This window comes from Falco punctatus (genome assembly GCF_963210335.1).
Source record: "Falco punctatus genome assembly, chromosome: 8".
In the NCBI taxonomy this organism is placed as follows: Eukaryota; Metazoa; Chordata; class Aves; order Falconiformes; family Falconidae; genus Falco; species Falco punctatus.
Window position 1 is genome coordinate 32,414,948 of NC_137588.1, and position 23,478 is coordinate 32,438,425.

Here is a 23,478-nt window from a genome sequence, read left to right on the forward strand (position 1 = left end):
GAGTGCTGGGCAACCAGACTGTTGCTTTGACCCTTGCTTCTCACATATCCCTCCTGTGACTTGAGGATGACTACTGGGGCTTTAGAAAGGTCTTCATAAGATAAATGCTGATCTCTGTGTTAGGGGAATTTTTTTCAGCTGCAGCTGCTGTTGTTTGGGTGCCTTTATATCACTTTGGCCTTCTAGATCAAGGGAGAATGGACACAGTGGAGTTTAGGTTCCAACAGCATCTGTAGCCCACAATGCTACAGTTCAGGAACATAATTCCTGTAGGCCTGTGTGAAACTTACCAAATCATCATAATCCCTCTCTGGAAAACGTCTTCTATTTGCAGAACGCATCTCATAGGGGTTGTTTGGCTGGTACCCTGGGTTCGCATGGCCAGAAGTTGTCTGGACTCTGGGGAACATCGTGGTCTGTCTATCATCAGCATCAAAGGTATTTTTTTTGGAATATCCTGACTTTATCAGGCTTTTCTTCTCTGGATCTTGTTTGTGTCTGGCTCTTCAGAGGAAATGAAAAAAACAAAAGGAGGTTTTAAAAGACCTTTTAGTGTGTCTTACTAAGTCCAACTTACTGAGTTGTCCACTCCCACCTTATTTTGAATGCTCGGTCCTGTTCTGAAACATGAACAGATTTTTCTAGCATACTTACTGCAAAACCCTCGTTATCAATGATAGAGTACAAAGTTTGACATGTCTTATCACAGGTGGGGCTAAGTTGCTAGGAGAGGTGGAAAGGGACTTTGGCCTCTTCCAACTAGTTCCTAGAGTGAAGGAGTTTCCTTAACCACCAATAGCTCCAACCATCTATTCAGAGGCAGAAATGAAGAAAAGTTGCCCTTGTGCCTGCAGCCAAAGCTGGACACCCAAATGATGCATTTGAACTGTCTGTGATCACAAGTCCATCCATCACACACACTCAGCACCAGCTGGTGCACCTGTTGCCAAGCTATGCCTGCTATAGGTGGTCTTGTAGGCATCTTTACCTGGACAGCACGGAGAGCAAAGGCAGAGAAGCTACTTGAGTGCTTCTACACTTATCATGTGGAAAGAAGCGAGGAGGTGTAACTGCAATTGGGATTTTGCCAGTACACAGGGAACAGAAAACTTAAAGAGACTCTTGGCTGGAAATGCCACCTGTATCGAGCTGAAAGAGGCATGCCAGGTCTGAATTTGGGCCACAGAGTCTTCTGATATCAGTCTCTGATTCTTCAGTCTCATCCAGATGCCATGTCAGTACTGGCTAGAGCAGGATTAGGATTAATGGGTCAGGATCTATGTTTTGAAGACTTGGCTAAAGCTTTCATAGTTGAATTCAGAACCAGAAAATAAATACTTCTGGGAAGAGCACACCAGCAAAACCATATTCCAATGGCTACATGACTTAAATTAACTTGTCTGCCCAACTAGGCATACAACCACATTCACAGCTCTGCCCCTACCTAAATTTCTGTTTAGTTCCCTACAAACATGCAGTGATGCAGCTTCTATTCAATTGTAAGAAATACTCTTACCTTACTGAAACAACAGAGATCGCTATCACTAAACATAGGATAACGGCTCCCAACACTGTACCCACTATTATAAGGATGAGTTCACTATCTGGGGAAAAAAACAAAACAAAACCAAACAAGTAGCATTAATTGAAAACTCATGGTAAATATTGAAAACCAAGTCCTGTCCCTGTCCTCTTATGAAGACAGAAAGAAAGAAAAATATTATTATTCATTTCCCAGTCTCCTGGTGCTGTCTCAGTACAACTGTCTGCGGACACAGAAAAATGTGCATTAGGGAATTGATGGGCATTAAAGACTGTCTCTTCTGGATGGCTATTTTGATCCCAGCTCAGGTGTCTAATCCCATCCACTGTGTGGCTTCACACATAGTTATTAGCTGAAAGACAGGAACAACTGGAGGGTGTAGGAGTTGTTTGAAACAGTATTGCTGCTAAAATGTGTAGTTAGGTGTTAAATAGGCTCTTCCCTGCCCTAAGCACATAAGGCACACTGATTTCAGGTGTCTCTTATGTGGCATTATGAACACTGCCTAAATATCCCATACATGAATAAATATTTGGAAGGAAAATTAGTTTTCACTGATCTTGCTGGAGAACAAGCGTGACTGAGGAAGATGTGGAGTCTGTATATCTTCCTTCAACAGTGAATGGAATTGCTTAAACATAGTCTTAGCTCTGTGTAGCCACGGTAAGAAAAAAAAAAAAAACAAAAAAAACCCAGAATTGTATCCTACAGGGCACAATTTCAAGACAAGGGTGTGCAGAGTAAGACAGTCTCTTGAGCTACCCAGCCTTACTGGTGGTACCTACTTGAAGATCCCAGTCTGGATTTGTGAGTTTGCCATTTAATAGACTGAATGCCTGTACTGGAGATACACAATACGAAACCACCAACTGTGCTGTTACCAGCAGAACCATCCAGCACACTGAATCATAGGGACATACGACGGACAACAGGGCATATGATTTCTTGAAAGAACATTATGCCAAGCATGTGTAAAAGATCCTTGATTATTGTTCAGCAAACTTTTTACATCAGTACCCACCGAGTGCCACATGGAGAAGATGAGGCTATTAATGGAGTTTATTATTAGCAAGTCCCAAATTTGTGTTTAAATTCACAATGTGTTGATTTTGTGCCAATTTAGCGTTTTCTTTTGCTTTATGAAAAAGGCCTTAAAATCCCCAAAACTTTCTCTCAAAAAACATGTTCCATATGATGAAAAACATCCTTCCTGCCAAACATTTACACCTGGGCACATTCACTGTGCTGCACAACAACTACCACTAGCCAGTCTCCAAAACTTTTAGGCAAAACCAGAAGAAAACCCTTGAAGATCTCATAACTGCAGACACAGGTATGTTAAATGTGTGTTTAAGAATGCAGCAGTGTGAGACTCTGAACAGCCACATGAAAATATACCTTTTCCTTGAATAAAGCCAAAGGAGTTGTGAGAAGTGAAGAACCATAGCTGTTTGTTTTCCAGCATGCCTTTCACTGTATTAGATGTTCTGAGTTTAGGCACATGCAAACATTAGAAGACATGACTAATATCCTCTCCTAATCTGTGTGGTGGTGGAAACCGGTGAAGGTGCAGTGAACAGCTGCAAAATTAACTGGGGAGAGGGAAAACAGTTTGGAAGGCCCATCTGGTTAGCTTGTCCGCATGATTACGGTTAGGGGAATACACAGTCGGGGCCATCATCTCTTCACCGGTGTAGAGTACTAGATAGTATGCAGTGCTTGCAAGGTAAATCACAAAGGAAAACCAGTGGTTGGACATTAAAGCAGAAACATTTCAAATGAGAGTAACCACTGTTGTTTTAATAGGGAGAGTGATTAATTGCAGGAGAAACTAATCCATTAGTGGTGCTGAGTTCAGCAGTGCATGTCTTTAGATGAGGACTAAATGCTTTTCTGTGTTTGACTAAAAACTACTTCGCTTAATGCAGAGGTCATTAGAGGAAATGCTACTGTCTGTCTGAACACAAGTTTCAAGAAGGATTTTCCACAACAGTGGAATTTCACTCATTTTTTTTTAACGTTTTCCTGCTATCAATACAGGACGGTGGCACCACTAAAGGCTGCTACTTGTTATTTTCATTATTGCAGGCAGATTAAACATTACTGGGTATTTTTCCATGCTATAATTGAAAATCAGAAAATCTTGTACTTACTGTCTTCGCAGTTCTCCCCAGAGTAGCCTATAGGACAACTACATGAGAGAAAAGGAAAAAAAAAAAAAAAAAAAAAAAAGGAAAGAAAGAAAAGAAACAATGTCATGAAGCAGATGATCTTTAAGGTCCCTTCCAACCCAAACCATTCTATGATGCTATGATTCAAAACAACAGTATATTTCCACCTTTTATCAGCAATTTCTTCACAGGGTGTGTTAGTTACAGGTTTCCTCTGTAATGCTGTCTTAATATTGAATTCTTTAGTTTCATTAGTAGAGTAAAACAATCTGAGATTTTTCAGACTCGTTGGTGAGCTGGGCACTCAGAGTTTCAGGTTCTTAGCCTGAAAAATGTTAAAAGCACCTAATTTCTCCAAAGAACTAAGCCCTATACCTCTGAGCCACTTGGTACTGCTACCCACCATCTTTATCAAAAGTCTCAATGTAAGGACTGGCAGATCTTTATCTTCCTCTCATACTAGTTTCTTATATTTAAAATATATTGACTTTATGGTAAGAAGTGTTGAGCATGTAGCAGCAATAATTCAGCAAAAAGAGCTGAATTAATTGATATGGGGAGTAAGGTCCCTCTACTTATCCGTGGGAGCAAAGCAACACCAGCCAATTGCTCAACTTCACCAGCAAATAACACTGCTCTGTTCTGTTATCCTGAACTGACAGAAATACCCACAGAGAAAACCAAGATGAAATAACATAGGTCTGAAAGTTATCTGGAAACAGAGTCTCCACTGATATCAGTGGAAACATCCCAGAGGTTTGAGGGAATACTTGCTGTAATGTGCATTGCTTACTAAACACTTCATCATACCAGTGCCTATGGCTCAATTACTCTGAAGAAATAGTTTACATTCATGTGGGGAACCCACAAAATAAGCATGAAGTAGTTTATCCTTTTCACATCTGTGAGCCACACAGATGACCTTGGATCTCTTTGACTTTCCTCTGAGATATTATGAGTGCACACCAACAGCTAATGCCAAGTAGTTAAAATGCCATAACTGGTGACACCAGGGGAATTTGTCCACCTGCTAACCAGCTTAGGCACCTCTCTGGTTCACATTGCTGCAGCCTGTTTGTCTAGATTGAGGGTGACCCAGTGTTAGATGTTCTTCATCCCTATCTCTGCCTAGAACACAGGAACTCAAGAAAGAGCTGAGTACTCACGGCACACATTTTTGATCCTTCTTTTCAAAATCAGGCTTGCATTTGCATGTTGGAACACCATTTTCTTCTTTTACACAGTACTCGTTTTCTTCTGCAGAACAGTCTTTACTGCAAACTGTATTTTCAAAGGGAAAAAAATACAGAGTGAATTGCAAATAGCCCCCAAATCAACATTGGGGAAAATCCTCCACCACCCCACCCCCTTCCTTTTTTGTTTGTTGCACTGTAAACACACACAACTTTGTAGTGCTTCAAAGCACCAGAATGGCTTTTTTAGGGCTATACATATATAGAACAGAAACTGAAATACAAAAGGACAAAAGCAGAAGTAAACAGGCTTTGTTTAAAACCATCCAGCTTCATCAGAATGGAAATCTGGCTAAGCTGCATCTTACATAGGCAGGCAATGACCTGCAGTTTGGTCTCACAACAGATGATTTGTGTTGCAGCTGATCTAAAACTGTATCAGGTTTAGGTTAGGGGCCACAAAGGCCTACAATGGATCACATCTCACTGGCCTTTACTGTAGCCAGCTTTCATGATTTTATCATGAGTGTTTCCAATAACTGTTGTTTTTCTTAAAATCTCCTATCTTAGACTTTTTTTTTTCTGTAGTGTGAAAATCTTAAGTTTTGTAAAATAAGGTACATCTCAGGGCTATATATAGTGGAGGATAGCTACAAATATAAACAGAGTACTCATGAGAAGACTCAAAATCAGCAAGCAAATAAAACCCCAACAACTAACAATTCCTAAAAATCACATAAATCATTCTTCTCATAAAAGCCTATCTAAACACAGGTAATCCAATCCTAGAACCACCAACAAGGGACAGAGCTTTAACAGATCATTGTAGTGCACCATGAGACTTCCAGTTCTGCCAGTGTCCCTGTAGCTGCCTCCAGGCAGCATGTAGAGTTTGTTCCCAAAATATGTCCTAACAGAGAAGGCTGTGAGTGTAGGATTCAATTCTTAGCAAGAATTTAACAATGCATTTAAAGAGTTGTCGACTCGCTGGTTTCAGTGGTAATTTTCTCAGGCTTTAGTAATTTATTCTACTGGAATAGAATAATGGATGTGTTTAAAGTTAAACATGAGAATGTTTCTATGGCTTCCTTAATAAGACACACATTCCCTGACTTTTAGAGTCAGTACATTTGCAGAACACCCTTTTCAAAAAGAGACTGAGACAGGGAATAGCAGGGTTAGCCTTTCAGGGATAAAGTGGCAAGGTTCTTACCTGAACAAGAACGATCATCCCATTCTGTCTTTGAGAAACTACTTTTGCATGTGCATTTTGGAAACTGACCTTCTTCGCAGTCTGTGGTTTGATCATCACAGAGAAAAACAGCACAATATGTTGTAGCTTTAAAAGAGAAACAGTCAGGAAGCAAACTGAGTACTAATAATATTGTTTCATAGAAAGCAGTGCAATTGCTCAGTAAATCATAAACCAATTATTTAGCAATCCTGAAAAAAACACTTGTAAGTCCTTTTTGGGGGACATCAATACTGCAGGCATTTGAACAGCCCTTTCTTTTCCCTTGCTCTTTATGAGTTAAGGTCTTGTTCCCATCACATCATCTGACCTTCTGTTTCTCAGCCTCCTGCAACTGCCTCCTTCCTGCTTCCCAGCCCACAAAGAGGGAAATTCTACCCAAGAGTTCATATTCCGAACACTTACATTGTGACTCTCTTTATATATAAAAAAAACCCCAGCACTATTCCCTCAGTTTTCTCTACAGCTGAACTGTGAGGCCCAGATCCCATACAGTTCTATATAGATATAAATATTTATGGGTATGCAGCTCGTTTCATGAGCAATATTAGTATGCTGTTTGCCCAGCATGTTTAGATCTGTGTCCCAGTGGTGGGAATGGTTTGCACACCTCAGTGGGTGGCATGCAGTGAAGTGATATGGTTGCACTGGTGCTTTGTGAGCTCTCAGGTTTTTCTTATTTCCCCTCACGTTTAGGACCAACACACAGGGAATGTCATAGTTGAGGTGGATACAGTCACCTTCAGGGACCAAACGTAGGCTATAAGCCATGAAATGGACTCCTTTAATTACTAGTTATACCTTTTGTAAAATCTGATTTCAAAATAGGAGCATATTATAAAAAAAAAGGGAGGGAGAAAAAAATCTGTATTCCATTTAGAAAATCATTTTCCAAGTATTACACTTTCAGTAACACAAGACTTTACTGGTTTAGACCAATGAATCACTTAGGTCAGTAGCTAATCAGTGGGCCCTCATTTCAATTGCCATGGTTAATTATGGAAGCTGAAGTCTAAAGAGAGTTTCATCCTATTTTGCCAGTAAAATTCTGGCTTCCTCTCACAAGCACAATTTATGTCTCCATATATTTTGTCTGGATTTTTCCAGCCACTTAATACTCAGCAAGTTAAAATCAACATGCCATTGCTTACTTGGGAATAAGTATTTTCCTTCTCTTCTTTACACAGGAAGCAGAAAGCCTTAATAAGACAAAAAAGCCCAGCAGTGAATGGTTGTCTTCAAAATTACCTAAGATTGAACACTCAGCTCCTAAAAATCAACAAGTCTTATGCTCTGATGGGCTTTGCGGCACACAGAAATGTTCTAACCAGCTTTGAAGATAGGAACCTCTGCTTCTACAGTTCATTTACACCCACAGTAAGGAATTACATACCTGTGTAATGAGAGACATAGGTCAAATATTCTGTTGCAGTATTTATTGCAGAAGTAACTGTGTCGTTGTTTACAGTTGAGTTCTCCGTAAACAGGTTTATCACTGTTACACGTACTGAAACATCAGCTCTTATTTCTCGTAGAGGTCTGAAACAGTACAGATAGCATCCTTTTAAAGTCTCATATAATCCATCTGGATAGCAAGCTAGGGGCAAAGACAAGAGAAGACTTCTGCCAGACCTCCCTCTCTCCCCTAGCTTCTTTCATCTCATAATGTAGGTAGTTGCTAAGACACCTGAAAAGAAGTTCAAGTCTTGCTTAGGAATACATTAATGACCATCTTTCCAGTAGATCCTGTTGAGTTTAACGCTAACAACATCACTCCTTTGTGTGGCAACTGGTATCTTTTTGTACTGGGCTAACCTCAAGCTGGCTGCAGCGTGGAAGGCATCATCTGTTAAACCCTAACTTTTACATGCTCTCATAAGCCTGTGGTGTCATCCAGTCATGACATGGAGAACCCATTCTGAAGTGTGGTGAGGCTAATTCAAGGTATGACTGCAATGAATTCAGAAGGGTCTGTTTGCAGTGTAGAGCTCTCTATGCTAACGGCATGCTAGCTGGGTTGGGATCAGCAGGACAGCAACATCCCTGGGGTGAGGTGGAGAACAGCACCGACTGTCCTGTTCTTCAGCTGAACTTCGTGCTGCTGGGAGGCACACACAATACCTGTAAGTGGTAGGTTGCTGTAATGCCTTAAGATGTTACTGTGCCCCCTGTATTTGTCACAACCACTCTGCTGGAAGTTACTGCCCTAACAACTCACAACAGTCTGCTTAACTGCTTAATCCATGGGGTTTGCTGAAAGGGTTTACACTGCTGTGTGCACTAGCATCCCAGGTTTTGCTTGATGTGGGTTAGGGAGCGCTCATAGAGAGGCTAGCAGAGCTCTGGGGACAGTAACCTGTAACAGATGGGAATGGAAAGAGAGGGACATCTTACAGTGTCTGCGTAGATCAGCAAAGGACCTATGCCCACAGCTACAGTCACCACAGCCTATTCAATAACATCTCTGCTCAGCCTGCCATCAGGAGAGAGCAGCAAATGCATAGCAAAATGCAGTGACCTTCTGTAACGAGGGTGTTTCTTCAATTGAACTGGGACTCCAAATTGGACCTCTTCATAGGAACCTCAGTTAACTGTTACAATTTCAGAGACAAGTCAGATATCACAGGGACTGCTAGTTATAGCACATATATAGTGCTATACCCTACAAGGTGCTAGAAGTGGGACATCCACTGTGAAGCTGTCTCAGCCAGCCCACTTCACAGACATATTGGAAATCCATGGGGTAAAAATGGGGACAGCATCCCAGAAACTTCAAAAATATGAAAAGAATGTCCTCCTTAAACAGAAGGAATATTGAACTCATCCCATATCCTTTCCTGAACGGAGTACTCCATGGGAAACAGATTAAAATAGGGTGTGTGGGAAGCATGTACTGTGCAAAAACCAAACTGGCAAACTTACTGAATTTCCACGATGACAGTCTGTACAAAGCCTGTTAAACCCTGGAAGGCATTCTGAAACTATAAAAGATAAATTAATTGGAGTTAAAGGCAAGCAGAAACATAGACTAAAATCACGTGAACCACTGAGTCCTCAGCTAGAAAGTTTTAATTCAGAAATTGCTACTATAGGCACAAATAAAGCAAGCAGATCTGTCACATCCATTGCGTAAGGCATTGCAGAAGAGGAGCAGTGGGGTGGTGCTGTAGAACAAGGAGTATGAGAGGGCACTGGAGGAATGGAGAGACACGAGTTGCATGAGTGTCAGGCAGTTCATTAGGGTTGACTGGCTGGATAGCTACAGGTACTACCTTGCAGGCTCATTGCTTAGAAAGGTGTCTCCACAGTACCAACCTACATCCAAGTAGAGAGAAGAGGGAGAAATAGGCAACCTTATAGATGGCATGTGTCTCTAAGGTACAGTGAAGTTGGATTGTCAGGGGTCGGTCCTGCAGGGAGAAGTACAGCACTGATGAAAGCACTGGGGGTTGGATGGGGTCACTGAAAAAGTCACTGTCACAAGGGAACAGCCAGTGGAGGCAGCCACCTCCAACGGCCACACAAGCAGGAGGCACCGTAAGAAAAGGAATAAGATGTCTAAGGCAACTGAGATGAAAGATAAACTACTCTTCTTTGTAATGAAATGAAAATAATTTTCTATGCTATTTTCATTTTTGCATACTATTACATATCTATTCTAGTGCTACATATCATACATATTTGAAGCCATGTCATGAAAAAATGTTGAACAGAAGAATTGAGGAAAATATTTTTAAACATTGTGGAGGGACAATTTTTGGTTACTTTCTGATAAAACATTCATAGGAAGCAATAAAGTAACATAAAAATTTGATAACCATTTTTGATGAATTCTGATTAATATTCGAATATTTTTTATCAGCTGTCTGGTAGAGTTGCATACATCTTCTCCCTTACTTCCAGAAAGCAACATAAGCAAATCCACTTGTTTCAACACGGCAGTATAAATTAAACTGTTCATCTTATTTCTCCAGGAAATCCATTACCAGATTTTATCTACAATCACAGAATGCTCAAAATGTGTAATATCCATTTCACTAATAGTATTTAAATATTAATACTGGTGTGCTTATGGAAGAGACTTATTATTTAGGTATTTAGACACAGCTGGACAACCATTCTGAAAACTTTGTGCTGTGTGGAAATGCTAACTTTCTTTAAAAAAAAAAATGCTCATTTTTACTCAGTATTATTGAACCCTCAGCAAACAGCAGAGATCAGAAACTAAATGGGTTGGAAAACTTTGCTCAACCCTATGGCTTCTGGAGACAGCATGGTGCTTCCCAGAATAGAAGTGGCACAAAAAATGCGGATGTTACATACATCAGGTACATCGCTTCACTTCAGTAAGAGCCATGCATGTATCATCTGAGGTAAAAATTTAAGTCTTCTATGAATAGGTCTAAACTAGTGTGAAGCATTCTTTGAAAGAAGTAAATTTCTCAAGTGAAATTATTCTAGGCTCCACATTAAAGGCAGCGTCTATGCTCACTGTCTGCATGACATTCAGGATAGCATTAAACATACAGGGGGGAAAAATACCATCATCACTCACCAATACTGTTATATTTTCGTACACCTCCTCATACTGCGCGGAATTTACAATTTGAAGACTACTACTGTAAAGTCTTTTCAGTGTAATGACTCCTGGGAATATTTTCCCTGGAATGACGAAATTTGAATTATTTGATTAATAAAGAATATTAATTAATTAGAAACCATTCAAGTAAGTTGTTTCACATTACAGTTCTTCAGACTTCAGAGATGGGGAAATACAATGCAGAAATCAATCTGCTTTTTATTTTTTTTTTCCCCATATACTGGACAAATCAGTATGGGACAAATGTTTACTCAATCAATTCAGCTACAATGACGGACATACTCTGGCTACCTGGAAAGCAAGCAGAATCCTGGGCTCAACCAAACTGGCCAGACTATGAAACTGTATAGTGTGAAACTGTAAGCATGGAGCATGGTCTGAAGCTAACAAAAGACTCCAACTGAGCTGTTACAGCATTTAGTGAGAAAATACATAAAGGACTGCAACTTCGTAGCCACTAAGCAGCTAATGTGGTTCACCATATCTGAGAAAGCAATTCAGTGTCTACCTGCTTCTTCAGGGTCACAAGTAAATTTGAGAATCCTGCTTGCTGGCACTTTGAGATGCCCCGTTTGCTCACAGGTTTGGCCTCCAGCAGCATCTCAGAAATGCATTTCAACAGGACTGTGGAGTGTTTAGCCACAGAGAACATCAAAACAGGTGTTCAGAGGTCTTCACAGGTTTGGGTCTCTTTTAAATCCTGACCATTAATATTGATTCAGGTTTATACTTGCATTTTTCTCCTGCTTTTCACTCATTTTAATCCCCAGCAGCCCTGACAGAGAACTCCACCTTCTTTTCCTAGCACATTAACTTCTTTAGCTGTTACTGTTTTGTGAGATAACAATCTAGGTCATTGTAGCAGTGGCTGTCTCCAAAGCAAAGCACTGTTCAGCAGTCACTTTCCCAGACTGATTATGTTTTCAGTTATAACATGAGAACAAGGGATATGGGAAAATAAATTTACCTAGGCAGCTATCTTTGAAGTAACTAAAAATATAGACTGTCCTTCTGCGACTCACCTCTGTAACAATCCTTGTTGCTGTAGTAGAATCCATATTGGCACTGGCAGATAAAACTGCTATTTAAAGCAATACATTTAGCTAATGCTTTTCCACAAGGGTCTCCGCTGCAGAAGTCCTCTGATACAAAGATGAAAAATATTGACATCAGGATTTCTATGAAATTGCAATAGCCAGTTCATATATAAAGTAGTTGATATGTTAAATAGTGTATATATACACTTTTGCTAAGGAAAACTAACAGGTATGTTTGATAGAGTATAGATGCAATTAAAGAACACATGGCTATGTCTTGCTTGCTTAGTGTCTATGTAATAGCTCTTCTCTCTACACAATCCAGCAGGATATCATGGTGAGGACACAGAGTAAGGGTAAAATTCATTGTCTGTCATACTGAGCATCCACAATTTAACTCTTCTTAATACAACTAAAACCAAAACAAACACAAGAAGTATATCAAGGGTTGCCAAATTCAGTGACGAAGTTAGGAAAAGGCAGACTACCACAGCCTGTGTGTCTTCAATGCTGTGCTGGTATGTACTTGCCTTATTGTAATACAGTGTCATAGTAGGGTCCTTTACTGCAGATCCATTAATAAAATGAAGGCTCCCAAGTTAATCATCGTAGTATACATACCTCAATAGATATTAGAATATGCTGCTAAGGAATTTGTTGCAGGGCTTGCAGCTGTCACCAGAAGATGGCTAATGATATTAACTGACTACTATACCATAACTCTACAGCAGTAAAACTTCACAGGTTTGTGCTGACTGCTGCCTTCTACTTACCTTCTGGAGCTGTTGTTGAAGATGATGCTGTGTCCACCGCTGGAAAAGGGAAAATAACTTGTCAGCTGTGTTAGTGCCTTGGTTACACTAAGGCCGTTGAAGGCAGCGTGATATGATGCCTCAAAACTTTTCCCAAATCTGCTTCTGCCTTGCCCTGTACTTTAGCCAGTGCCTTGCCCTTATTTCCTGCAACCTGTTGCTCAGTGTGATTTACCCTGCTTACCGGTCTGTAATATCTCTTCTCTGGCAACCTGTCTTTCCACTTGATTTGCCTTCTCTCTGCAAATTTTCTCTGTCTGAAAGCTCTGCAGGCTCCGCACATCTCTCCCTCTCCCCTAATGGCAACTTAGTCATTGCTACCCCAAAACCAGGGCAAGGTTCTTGTTTCCACCCCCGCATCATCCTCAGTGTATCCAGAGAATCCTGTGGCTTATGCCTCTGTACTGAGCCAGCCCAGGACCTTTGCAACTCCAATGTGTTTTAACACTGGGAAGAGTAGTAGCGCTACAAGAAGACTTCCAGCTAATCCTTCCTGGAAAATCATCCTGTAAGAAGCTAACCTAGACTCATCTACAGCAAAAAGAAAGAGACATTTTTTTTTTCAAAGATGTGAAAGCAAATAAACCAGAAGAAAGAAATATAGAGAGCAGTAGCACATTAGAATAATCTCTAATGTATTTTAAATGCAATTTTTTATAGGGTATGCTGTTTGCCTAAAATGGTCACAGTCATATTTTCTTTAAGTAATTATATATTCTGTAAGGATTTTAGAGTATATATTTCATATTTGTACATAATGTATCAGTTTATAAGTAATTAACGGTTATATTTCAATATATATTATAAATCAGGTGGTAATTAAAGTTCTCTTACAGGTCACCAAACTCTTCTATCACCCTGCAAGCTTTCTTTCACTTAAATCTATATGTGTGTTCTCATAGATGAGGCAGAGATTTTATGTGCAAAAGGGAAAAATACAGTAACTGTCATCATACCCCCAGAAGTGAGAAGGAAAATACACCAGGAAGTTCCATTGTCTAGGAGACTCATCTCCAGACACTGTGTTTCCAGAGTTCCTACTGAACACAAATTCTTTTACGCAGGAAAAGACCCCCAAAAAGATAGCAACAAAGCTTGTGAAATCAAGCCCAACAATCTCCCCTTGCAGCAAAGGCCAGCAGGAAAAAGTGGAGAGCAGGCATGGGCACAGACCAGGGGCTTTTCATGTCCCCTGGAACTTCCAGCTGGGATGGGGCTTATATGAGCATGGACGATTCCTGGGATACACCACTCCCTGGGACCCAGCCACCGCCCTGGGCACTCAGGCCCATGCCATTATGTGATGCTTCATTCTCCCTGAGACTGAGTTACTCCAGCCTGTCCCCAGAAGGGGATGGCCTGCGGCTTTTTGCTCCTTACCTGGAGTTGCTGGGGTTGTTCCAGGCAGGGTAGAATTTGCTCCCGTGTTGTTTCCTGGAGAACGGAAAAGAGGAGAGATGGTAACGCTGCTTAGCCATGTGTGGAGGAAAAGTCTCGTGGCACTCTGTGTGTGCAGGACAACCCCTGAGCAGGTAAGTGGGGGACCTGTGTGGGGCTGAGCAGCCCAAGCCCTGGGCAGCCTTGCCCTGCCCCTGGGCTGTCCCTGGCCATGACACCTGTGCAGTCTGATGTGTCCGCGGCCCCTGCTCCCCACATCCCAGGGCTTGAGGACATGCCACACACAGGCAGTGTATTGGCCCCAGCTGACCATGGGCAACTCAGCCCCAGCACACGCCTGTGTCCTTGCAGGAGAGCTCCCTCAGCCCGCCCAAAGCAGCAGCTCATGGGCAGGACCTTCTGCCAGAGCAGGCTGAGGTCACCCATCAGCCTGTGAACGTGTTGCTCATAGTGGCCTGCTTGGCAGCACTGTTTTGGGAAAACCGTGAAGCAGCAGCTGATTGTGCCTGCATGGCAGCACGTGTGGAACACGTGTGTGTGCTGCGGCCTCTTCAATGACACAAAGGCACCCAGCAGCAGGGAACGGAGAGGCCCAAATCATCACCAATACTTTCCCCTTGCCACAAAGACCAGGATGGCCAGAGAAGGAAGGCAGCAGAGGAGATGGATCTGGAGCTCTGCAGCTTCACCTGGGAGAGGAACCCGGGGAAACCCTCACAGGGAATCGCATCTCTGCCTGGGGGGGCTGCAGAGCTCCCTGAGACTGAGTTACTCCAGCCTGTCCCCAGAAGGGGATGGCCTGCGGCTTTTTGCTCCTTACCTGGAGTTGCTGGGGTTGTTCCAGGCAGGGTAGAATTTGCTTCCGGGTTGTTTCCTGGGTGAACGGAAAAGAGGAGAGATGGTAACGCTGCTTAGCCATGTGTGGAGGAAAAGTCTCGTGGCACTCTGTGTGTGCAGGACAACCCCTGAGCAGGTAAGTGGGGGACCTGTGTGGGGCTGAGCAGCCCAAGCCCTGGGCAGCCTTGCCCTGCCCCTGGGCTGTCCCTGGCCATGACACCTGTGCAGTCTGATGTGTCCGCGGCCCCTGCTCCCCACATCCCAGGGCTTGAGGACATGCCACACACAGGCAGTGTATTGGCCCCAGCTGACCACGGCCAACTCAGCCCCAGCACACGCCTGTGTCCTTGCAGGAAAGCTCCCTCAGCCCGCCCGAGGCAGTGCCACATGCCTGGGACCAGCTACCAGCACAGGTCAAGGGATGCCAGCAGACTGCGTACAGCCAGCGTGATAGGAAAGCAGGGTGCTGGCAAGAAGGATGCGCCTGCCCAAGGCCACCATGGAGGAGGACTGAGCAGGTGAGCAGGCTTCCCCTCCTCAGGTGACCCCAGCAGGAGCTTTGATCCACCTGGATGGCGCTACCCAGCACCACGCTGGGACAGGCAACTTGGCCAGATATGGAGGATTCCCAGCAGGGATTCTCTGGGCTCCACGGCCATGGGCACCGACTACTGCCCCATGCCGCTATGTGAAGCATCTCCCTCTCTGCCTGTGCTCCATCAAGCCACAGGAACAACTGCCTGCAGGGTGCCATCCCTGACTTGCCCTGGGCACCCGCTCTGCAGGGATCCTCTTGCACCTGGCACTGGTGCAGAAGCAAAGGCAGCAAGCAGGAACAGAGCAACCTCTTCAAATCTTCCCCAACACTTTTCCCTTGCAGCAAAGGCCACCAGGGAAAGAGGGAAGAGTGAAGAGGATTCACAGCCTGCATGTGGGCACCTTTGCCTCCCCTGGGAGAGGAACCCGGGGAAAGCTTCGCAGGGAATCGCATCTCTGCCTGGGGGGGCTGCAGGGCTCCCTGAGACTGAGTTACTCCAGCCTGTCCCCAGAAGGGGATGGCCTGCGGCTTTTTGCTCCTTACCTGGAGTTGCTGGGGTTGTTCCAGGCAGGGTAGAATTTGCTTCCGGGTTGTTTCCTGGAGAACGGAAAAGAGGAGAGATGGTAACGCTGCTTAGCCATGTGTGGAGGAAAAGTCTCGTGGCACTCTGTGTGTGCAGGACAACCCCTGAGCAGGTAAGTGGGGGACCTGTGTGGGGCTGAGCAGCCCAAGCCCTGGGCAGCCTTGCCCTGCCCCTGACACCTGTGCAGTCTGATGTGTCCGCGGCCCCTGCTCCCCACATCCCAGGGCTTGAGGACATGCCACACACAGGCATGTCCTCAAGCCTGTCCTGAGGCCAACCCAGCCACCAGCACACACTTGTCTCCTTGCAGGAGAGCTCCCTCAGCCCGCCCAAAGCAGCAGCTCATGGGCAGGACCTTCTGCCAGAGCAGGCTGAGGTCACCCATCAGCCTGTGAACGTGCTGCTCATAGTGGCCTGCTTGGCAGCACTGTTTTGGGAAAACCGTGAAGCAGCAGCTGATTGTGCCTGCATGGCAGCACGTGTGGAACACGTGTGTGTGCTGCGGCCTCTTCAATGACACAAAGGCACCCAGCAGCAGGGAACGGAGAGGCCCAAATCATCACCAATACTTTCCCCTTGCCACAAAGACCAGGATGGCCAGAGAAGGAAGGCAGCAGAGGAGATGGATCTGGAGCTCTGCAGCTTCACCTGGGAGAGGAACCCGGGGAAACCCTCACAGGGAATCGCATCTCTGCCTGGGGGGGCTGCAGAGCTCCCTGAGACTGAGTTACTCCAGCCTGTCCCCAGAAGGGGATGGCCTGCGGCTTTTTGCTCCTTACCTGGAGTTGCTGGGGTTGTTCCAGGCAGGGTAGAATTTGCTTCCGGGTTGTTTCCTGGGTGAACGGAAAAGAGGAGAGATGGTAACGCTGCTTAGCCATGTGTGGAGGAAAAGTCTCGTGGCACTCTGTGTGTGCAGGACAACCCCTGAGCAGGTAAGTGGGGGACCTGTGTGGGGCTGAGCAGCCCAAGCCCTGGGCAGCCTTGCCCTGCCCCTGGGCTGTCCCTGGCCATGACACCTGTGCAGTCTGATGTGTCCGCGGCCCCTGCTCCCCACATCCCAGGGCTTGAGGACATGCCACACACAGGCAGTGTATTGGCCCCAGCTGACCACGGCCAACTCAGCCCCAGCACACGCCTGTGTCCTTGCAGGAAAGCTCCCTCAGCCCGCCCGAGGCAGTGCCACATGCCTGGGACCAGCTACCAGCACAGGTCAAGGGATGCCAGCAGACTGCGTACAGCCAGCGTGATAGGAAAGCAGGGTGCTGGCAAGAAGGATGCGCCTGCCCAAGGCCACCATGGAGGAGGACTGAGCAGGTGAGCAGGCTTCCCCTCCTCAGGTGACCCCAGCAGGAGCTTTGATCCACCTGGATGGCGCTACCCAGCACCACGCTGGGACAGGCAACTTGGCCAGATATGGAGGATTCCCAGCAGGGATTCTCTGGGCTCCACGGCCATGGGCACCGACTACTGCCCCATGCCGCTATGTGAAGCATCTCCCTCTCTGCCTGTGCTCCATCAAGCCACAGGAACAACTGCCTGCAGGGTGCCATCCCTGACTTGCCCTGGGCACCCGCTCTGCAGGGATCCTCTTGCACCTGGCACTGGTGCAGAAGCAAAGGCAGCAAGCAGGAACAGAGCAACCTCTTCAAATCTTCCCCAACACTTTTCCCTTGCAGCAAAGGCCACCAGGGAAAGAGGGAAGAGTGAAGAGGATTCACAGCCTGCATGTGGGCACCTTTGCCTCCCCTGGGAGAGGAACCCGGGGAAAGCCTCGCAGGGAATCGCATCTCTGCCTGGGGGGGCTGCAGGGCTCCCTGAGACTGAGTTACTCCAGCCTGTCCCCAGAAGCGGATGGCCTGCGGCTTTTTGCTCCTTACCTGGAGTTGCTGGGGTTGTTCCAGGCAGGGTAGAATTTGCTTCCGGGTTGTTTCCTGGGTGAACGGAAAAGAGGAGAGATGGTAACGCTGCTTAGCCATGTGTGGAGGAAAAGTCTCGTGGCACTCTGTGTGTGCAGGACAACCCCTGAGCAGGTAAGTGGGGGACCTGTGTGGGGCTGAGCAGCCCAAGCCCTGGGCAGCCTTGCCCTGCCCCTGACACCTGTGCAGTCTGATGTGTCCGCGGCCCCTGCTCCCCACATCCCAGGGCTTGAGGACATGCCACACACAGGCATGTCCTCAAGCCTGTCCTGAGGCCAACCCAGCCACCAGCACACACTTGTCTCCTTGCAGGAGAGCTCCCTCAGCCCGCCCAAAGCAGCAGCTCATGGGCAGGACCTTCTGCCAGAGCAGGCTGAGGTCACCCATCAGCCTGTGAACGTGCTGCTCATAGTGGCCTGCTTGGCAGCACTGTTTTGGGAAAACCGTGAAGCAGCAGCTGATTGTGCCTGCATGGCAGCACGTGTGGAACACGTGTGTGTGCTGCGGCCTCTTCAATGACACAAAGGCACCCAGCAGCAGGGAACGGAGAGGCCCAAATCATCACCAATACTTTCCCCTTGCCACAAAGACCAGGATGGCCAGAGAAGGAAGGCAGCAGAGGAGATGGATCTGGAGCTCTGCAGCTTCACCTGGGAGAGGAACCCGGGGAAACCCTCACAGGGAATCGCATCTCTGCCTGGGGGGGCTGCAGAGCTCCCTGAGACTGAGTTACTCCAGCCTGTCCCCAGAAGGGGATGGCCTGCGGCTTTTTGCTCCTTACCTGGAGTTGCTGGGGTTGTTCCAGGCAGGGTAGAATTTGCTTCCGGGTTGTTTCCTGGGTGAACGGAAAAGAGGAGAGATGGTAACGCTGCTTAGCCATGTGTGGAGGAAAAGTCTCGTGGCACTCTGTGTGTGCAGGACAACCCCTGAGCAGGTAAGTGGGGGACCTGTGTGGGGCTGAGCAGCCCAAGCCCTGGGCAGCCTTGCCCTGCCCCTGGGCTGTCCCTGGCCATGACACCTGTGCAGTCTGATGTATCCGCGGCCCCTGCTCCCCACATCCCAGGGCTTGAGGACATGCCACACACAGGCAGTGTATTGGCCCCAGCTGACCACGGCCAACTCAGCCCCAGCACACGCCTGTGTCCTTGCAGGAAAGCTCCCTCAGCCCGCCCGAGGCAGTGCCACATGCCTGGGACCAGCTACCAGCACAGGTCAAGGGATGCCAGCAGACTGCGTACAGCCAGCGTGATAGGAAAGCAGGGTGCTGGCAAGAAGGATGCGCCTGCCCAAGGCCACCATGGAGGAGGACTGAGCAGGTGAGCAGGCTTCCCCTCCTCAGGTGACCCCAGCAGGAGCTTTGATCCACCTGGATGGCGCTACCCAGCACCACGCTGGGACAGGCAACTTGGCCAGATATGGAGGATTCCCAGCAGGGATTCTCTGGGCTCCACGGCCATGGGCACCGACTACTGCCCCATGCCGCTATGTGAAGCATCTCCCTCTCTGCCTGTGCTCCATCAAGCCACAGGAACAACTGCCTGCAGGGTGCCATCCCTGACTTGCCCTGGGCACCCGCTCTGCAGGGATCCTCTTGCACCTGGCACTGGTGCAGAAGCAAAGGCAGCAAGCAGGAACAGAGCAACCTCTTCAAATCTTCCCCAACACTTTTCCCTTGCAGCAAAGGCCACCAGGGAAAGAGGGAAGAGTGAAGAGGATTCACAGCCTGCATGTGGGCACCTTTGCCTCCCCTGGGAGAGGAACCCGGGGAAAGCCTCGCAGGGAATCGCATCTCTGCCTGGGGGGGCTGCAGGGCTCCCTGAGACTGAGTTACTCCAGCCTGTCCCCAGAAGCGGATGGCCTGCGGCTTTTTGCTCCTTACCTGGAGTTGCTGGGGTTGTTCCAGGCAGGGTAGAACTTGCTTCCGTGTTGTTTCCTGGAGAACGGAAAAGAGGAGAGATGGTAACGCTGCTTAGCCATGTGTGGAGGAAAAGTCTCGTGGCACTCTGTGTGTGCAGGACAACCCCTGAGCAGGTAAGTGGGGGACCTGTGTGGGGCTGAGCAGCCCAAGCCCTGGGCAGCCTTGCCCTGCCCCTGACACCTGTGCAGTCTGATGTGTCCGCGGCCCCTGCTCCCCACATCCCAGGGCTTGAGGACATGCCACACACAGGCATGTCCTCAAGCCTGTCCTGAGGCCAACCCAGCCACCAGCACACACTTGTCTCCTTGCAGGAGAGCTCCCTCAGCCCGCCCAAAGCAGCAGCTCATGGGCAGGACCTTCTGCCAGAGCAGGCTGAGGTCACCCATCAGCCTGTGAACGTGTTGCTCATAGTGGCCTGCTTGGCAGCACTGTTTTGGGAAAACCGTGAAGCAGCAGCTGATTGTGCCTGCATGGCAGCACGTGTGGAACACGTGTGTGTGCTGCGGCCTCTTCAATGACACAAAGGCACCCAGCAGCAGGGAACGGAGAGGCCCAAATCATCACCAATACTTTCCCCTTGCCACAAAGACCAGGATGGCCAGAGAAGGAAGGCAGCAGAGGAGATGGATCTGGAGCTCTGCAGCTTCACCTGGGAGAGGAACCCGGGGAAACCCTCACAGGGAATCGCATCTCTGCCTGGGGGGGCTGCAGAGCTCCCTGAGACTGAGTTACTCCAGCCTGTCCCCAGAAGGGGATGGCCTGCGGCTTTTTGCTCCTTACCTGGAGTTGCTGGGGTTGTTCCAGGCAGGGTAGAATTTGCTTCCGGGTTGTTTCCTGGGTGAACGGAAAAGAGGAGAGATGGTAACGCTGCTTAGCCATGTGTGGAGGAAAAGTCTCGTGGCACTCTGTGTGTGCAGGACAACCCCTGAGCAGGTAAGTGGGGGACCTGTGTGGGGCTGAGCAGCCCAAGCCCTGGGCAGCCTTGCCCTGCCCCTGGGCTGTCCCTGGCCATGACACCTGTGCAGTCTGATGTGTCCGCGGCCCCTGCTCCCCACATCCCAGGGCTTGAGGACATGCCACACACAGGCAGTGTATTGGCCCCAGCTGACCACGGCCAACTCAGCCCCAGCACACGCCTGTGTCCTTGCAGGAAAGCTCCCTCAGCCCGCCCGAGGCAGTGCCACATGCCTGGGACCAGCTACCAGCACAGGTCAAGGGATGCCAGCAGACTGCGTACAGCCAGCGTGATAGGAAAGCAGGGTGCTGGCAAGAAGGATGCGCCTGCCCAAGGCCACCATGGAGGAGGACTGAGCAGGTGAGCAGGCTTCCCCTCCTCAGGTGACCCCAGCAGGAGCTTTGATCCACCTGGATGGCGCTACCCAGCACCACGCTGGGACAGGCAACTTGGCCAGATATGGAGGATTCCCAGCAGGGATTCTCTGGGCTCCACGGCCATGGGCACCGACTACTGCCCCATGCCGCTATGTGAAGCATCTCCCTCTCTGCCTGTGCTCCATCAAGCCACAGGAACAACTGCCTGCAGGGTGCCATCCCTGACTTGCCCTGGGCACCCGCTCTGCAGGGATCCTCTTGCACCTGGCACTGGTGCAGAAGCAAAGGCAGCAAGCAGGAACAGAGCAACCTCTTCAAATCTTCCCCAACACTTTTCCCTTGCAGCAAAGGCCACCAGGGAAAGAGGGAAGAGTGAAGAGGATTCACAGCCTGCATGTGGGCACCTTTGCCTCCCCTGGGAGAGGAACCCGGGGAAAGCCTCGCAGGGAATCGCATCTCTGCCTGGGGGGGCTGCAGGGCTCCCTGAGACTGAGTTACTCCAGCCTGTCCCCAGAAGCGGATGGCCTGCGGCTTTTTGCTCCTTACCTGGAGTTGCTGGGGTTGTTCCAGGCAGGGTAGAATTTGCTCCCGTGTTGTTTCCTGGAGAACGGAAAAGAGGAGAGATGGTAACGCTGCTTAGCCATGTGTGGAGGAAAAGTCTCGTGGCACTCTGTGTGTGCAGGACAACCCCTGAGCAGGTAAGTGGGGGACCTGTGTGGGGCTGAGCAGCCCAAGCCCTGGGCAGCCTTGCCCTGCCCCTGACACCTGTGCAGTCTGATGTGTCCGCGGCCCCTGCTCCCCACATCCCAGGGCTTGAGGACATGCCACACACAGGCATGTCCTCAAGCCTGTCCTGAGGCCAACCCAGCCACCAGCACACACTTGTCTCCTTGCAGGAGAGCTCCCTCAGCCCGCCCAAAGCAGCAGCTCATGGGCAGGACCTTCTGCCAGAGCAGGCTGAGGTCACCCATCAGCCTGTGAACGTGTTGCTCATAGTGGCCTGCTTGGCAGCACTGTTTTGGGAAAACCGTGAAGCAGCAGCTGATTGTGCCTGCATGGCAGCACGTGTGGAACACGTGTGTGTGCTGCGGCCTCTTCAATGACACAAAGGCACCCAGCAGCAGGGAACGGAGAGGCCCAAATCATCACCAATACTTTCCCCTTGCCACAAAGACCAGGATGGCCAGAGAAGGAAGGCAGCAGAGGAGATGGATCTGGAGCTCTGCAGCTTCACCTGGGAGAGGAACCCGGGGAAACCCTCACAGGGAATCGCATCTCTGCCTGGGGGGGCTGCAGGGCTCCCTGAGACTGAGTTACTCCAGCCTGTCCCCAGAAGGGGATGGCCTGCGGCTTTTTGCTCCTTACCTGGAGTTGCTGGGGTTGTTCCAGGCAGGGTAGAACTTGCTTCCGTGTTGTTTCCTGGAGAACGGAAAAGAGGAGAGATGGTAACGCTGCTTAGCCATGTGTGGAGGAAAAGTCTCGTGGCACTCTGTGTGTGCAGGACAACCCCTGAGCAGGTAAGTGGGGGACCTGTGTGGGGCTGAGCAGCCCAAGCCCTGGGCAGCCTTGCCCTGCCCCTGGGCTGTCCCTGGCCCCATGCCTTATTGGTGTCATGGTTTTTCTTGTAGTGCTTTTCCCACTCCAAAACGTTTGGCTCCTTCCCCCCAACAGCAACTTTGTACCCTTTTTGCCTTTGTCCTCCAGGTGATTTTGGCACACCAAGCTGCCAACACACATTTCTCCTTGCAGGAAAGCTCCCTGTGGCTTCCCAAGGGAGCAGGACACTGCCATTCCTCGTTGCCTGAATAGGGTAAGGGGCATTCCTTTTGCTAGCGAACATGTTGCTGGTTGAGAGGTAGCAGAGCTCTTGTCCAACCTAGTGCCACTGTTGCTGCCTTCTCTTGCTATGTCAATTTGCTTTTCTCATCCCTTAAACAAACAGTGTTTTTACCATCATGCATCTGCAGTAGCTGCACTGATTTTAATTTGATGTTATATGACATTGCACTCCACAGTTAACATGTTCACAGTGACTCTTCAGATTTGTTCTAGACCTCAGCTAAATCCACAAAAAATAATTTTGCTGCAAGATAGAGATATATTGATACTTTGCAGCTACGGAAGATGTTCTCAGGAAAAGCATCATTTAAACCCCTGTACGGACTCCTCCAGAGCAGCAATGGAGGAACGATTGCCTTTGCTAACACCTTCTCCTATGCTGTAACAAATACAACCGGACATTGAAAGCATTGCAATTTTACTCAAAGAATGCATATCCTGCTAAATTAGCATCAGTGGTATCAAGACATATCCAGGACTATGCTGCCATGTGGTTATGACAGTTTAGA

The 23,478-nt window shown here is 47.9% G+C and overlaps 2 protein-coding genes across 2 annotated transcripts in view; one reads left to right on the plus strand and one right to left on the minus strand.

Annotated features, from left to right (window-relative positions):
- The window catches only part of LOC308068497 (TGF-beta receptor type-2-like), a 310,921-nt gene that overhangs the window by 11,575 nt on the left and 275,868 nt on the right, over positions 1-23,478 (plus strand). The window lies entirely within an intron of this gene.
- MUC13 (mucin 13, cell surface associated) overlaps positions 1-23,478 on the minus strand; it is a 39,993-nt gene that overhangs the window by 9,753 nt on the left and 6,762 nt on the right. Inside the window, exons 3-16 of the mRNA XM_080399220.1 lie at positions 22,496-22,549; positions 22,286-22,364; positions 21,677-21,730; positions 20,579-20,632; positions 19,760-19,924; positions 12,570-12,608; positions 11,764-11,901; positions 10,568-10,851; positions 7,553-7,808; positions 6,121-6,246; positions 4,881-4,995; positions 3,697-3,734; positions 1,517-1,604; positions 291-504 (exon numbers count right to left, since the gene is read on the minus strand). Of these exons, the coding sequence (XP_080255346.1) occupies positions 291-504; positions 1,517-1,604; positions 3,697-3,734; positions 4,881-4,995; positions 6,121-6,246; positions 7,553-7,808; positions 10,568-10,851; positions 11,764-11,901; positions 12,570-12,608; positions 19,760-19,924; positions 20,579-20,632; positions 21,677-21,730; positions 22,286-22,364; positions 22,496-22,549 (1,704 nt within the window). The remainder of the gene's footprint in view (positions 1-290; positions 505-1,516; positions 1,605-3,696; positions 3,735-4,880; positions 4,996-6,120; positions 6,247-7,552; positions 7,809-10,567; positions 10,852-11,763; positions 11,902-12,569; positions 12,609-19,759; positions 19,925-20,578; positions 20,633-21,676; positions 21,731-22,285; positions 22,365-22,495; positions 22,550-23,478) is intronic.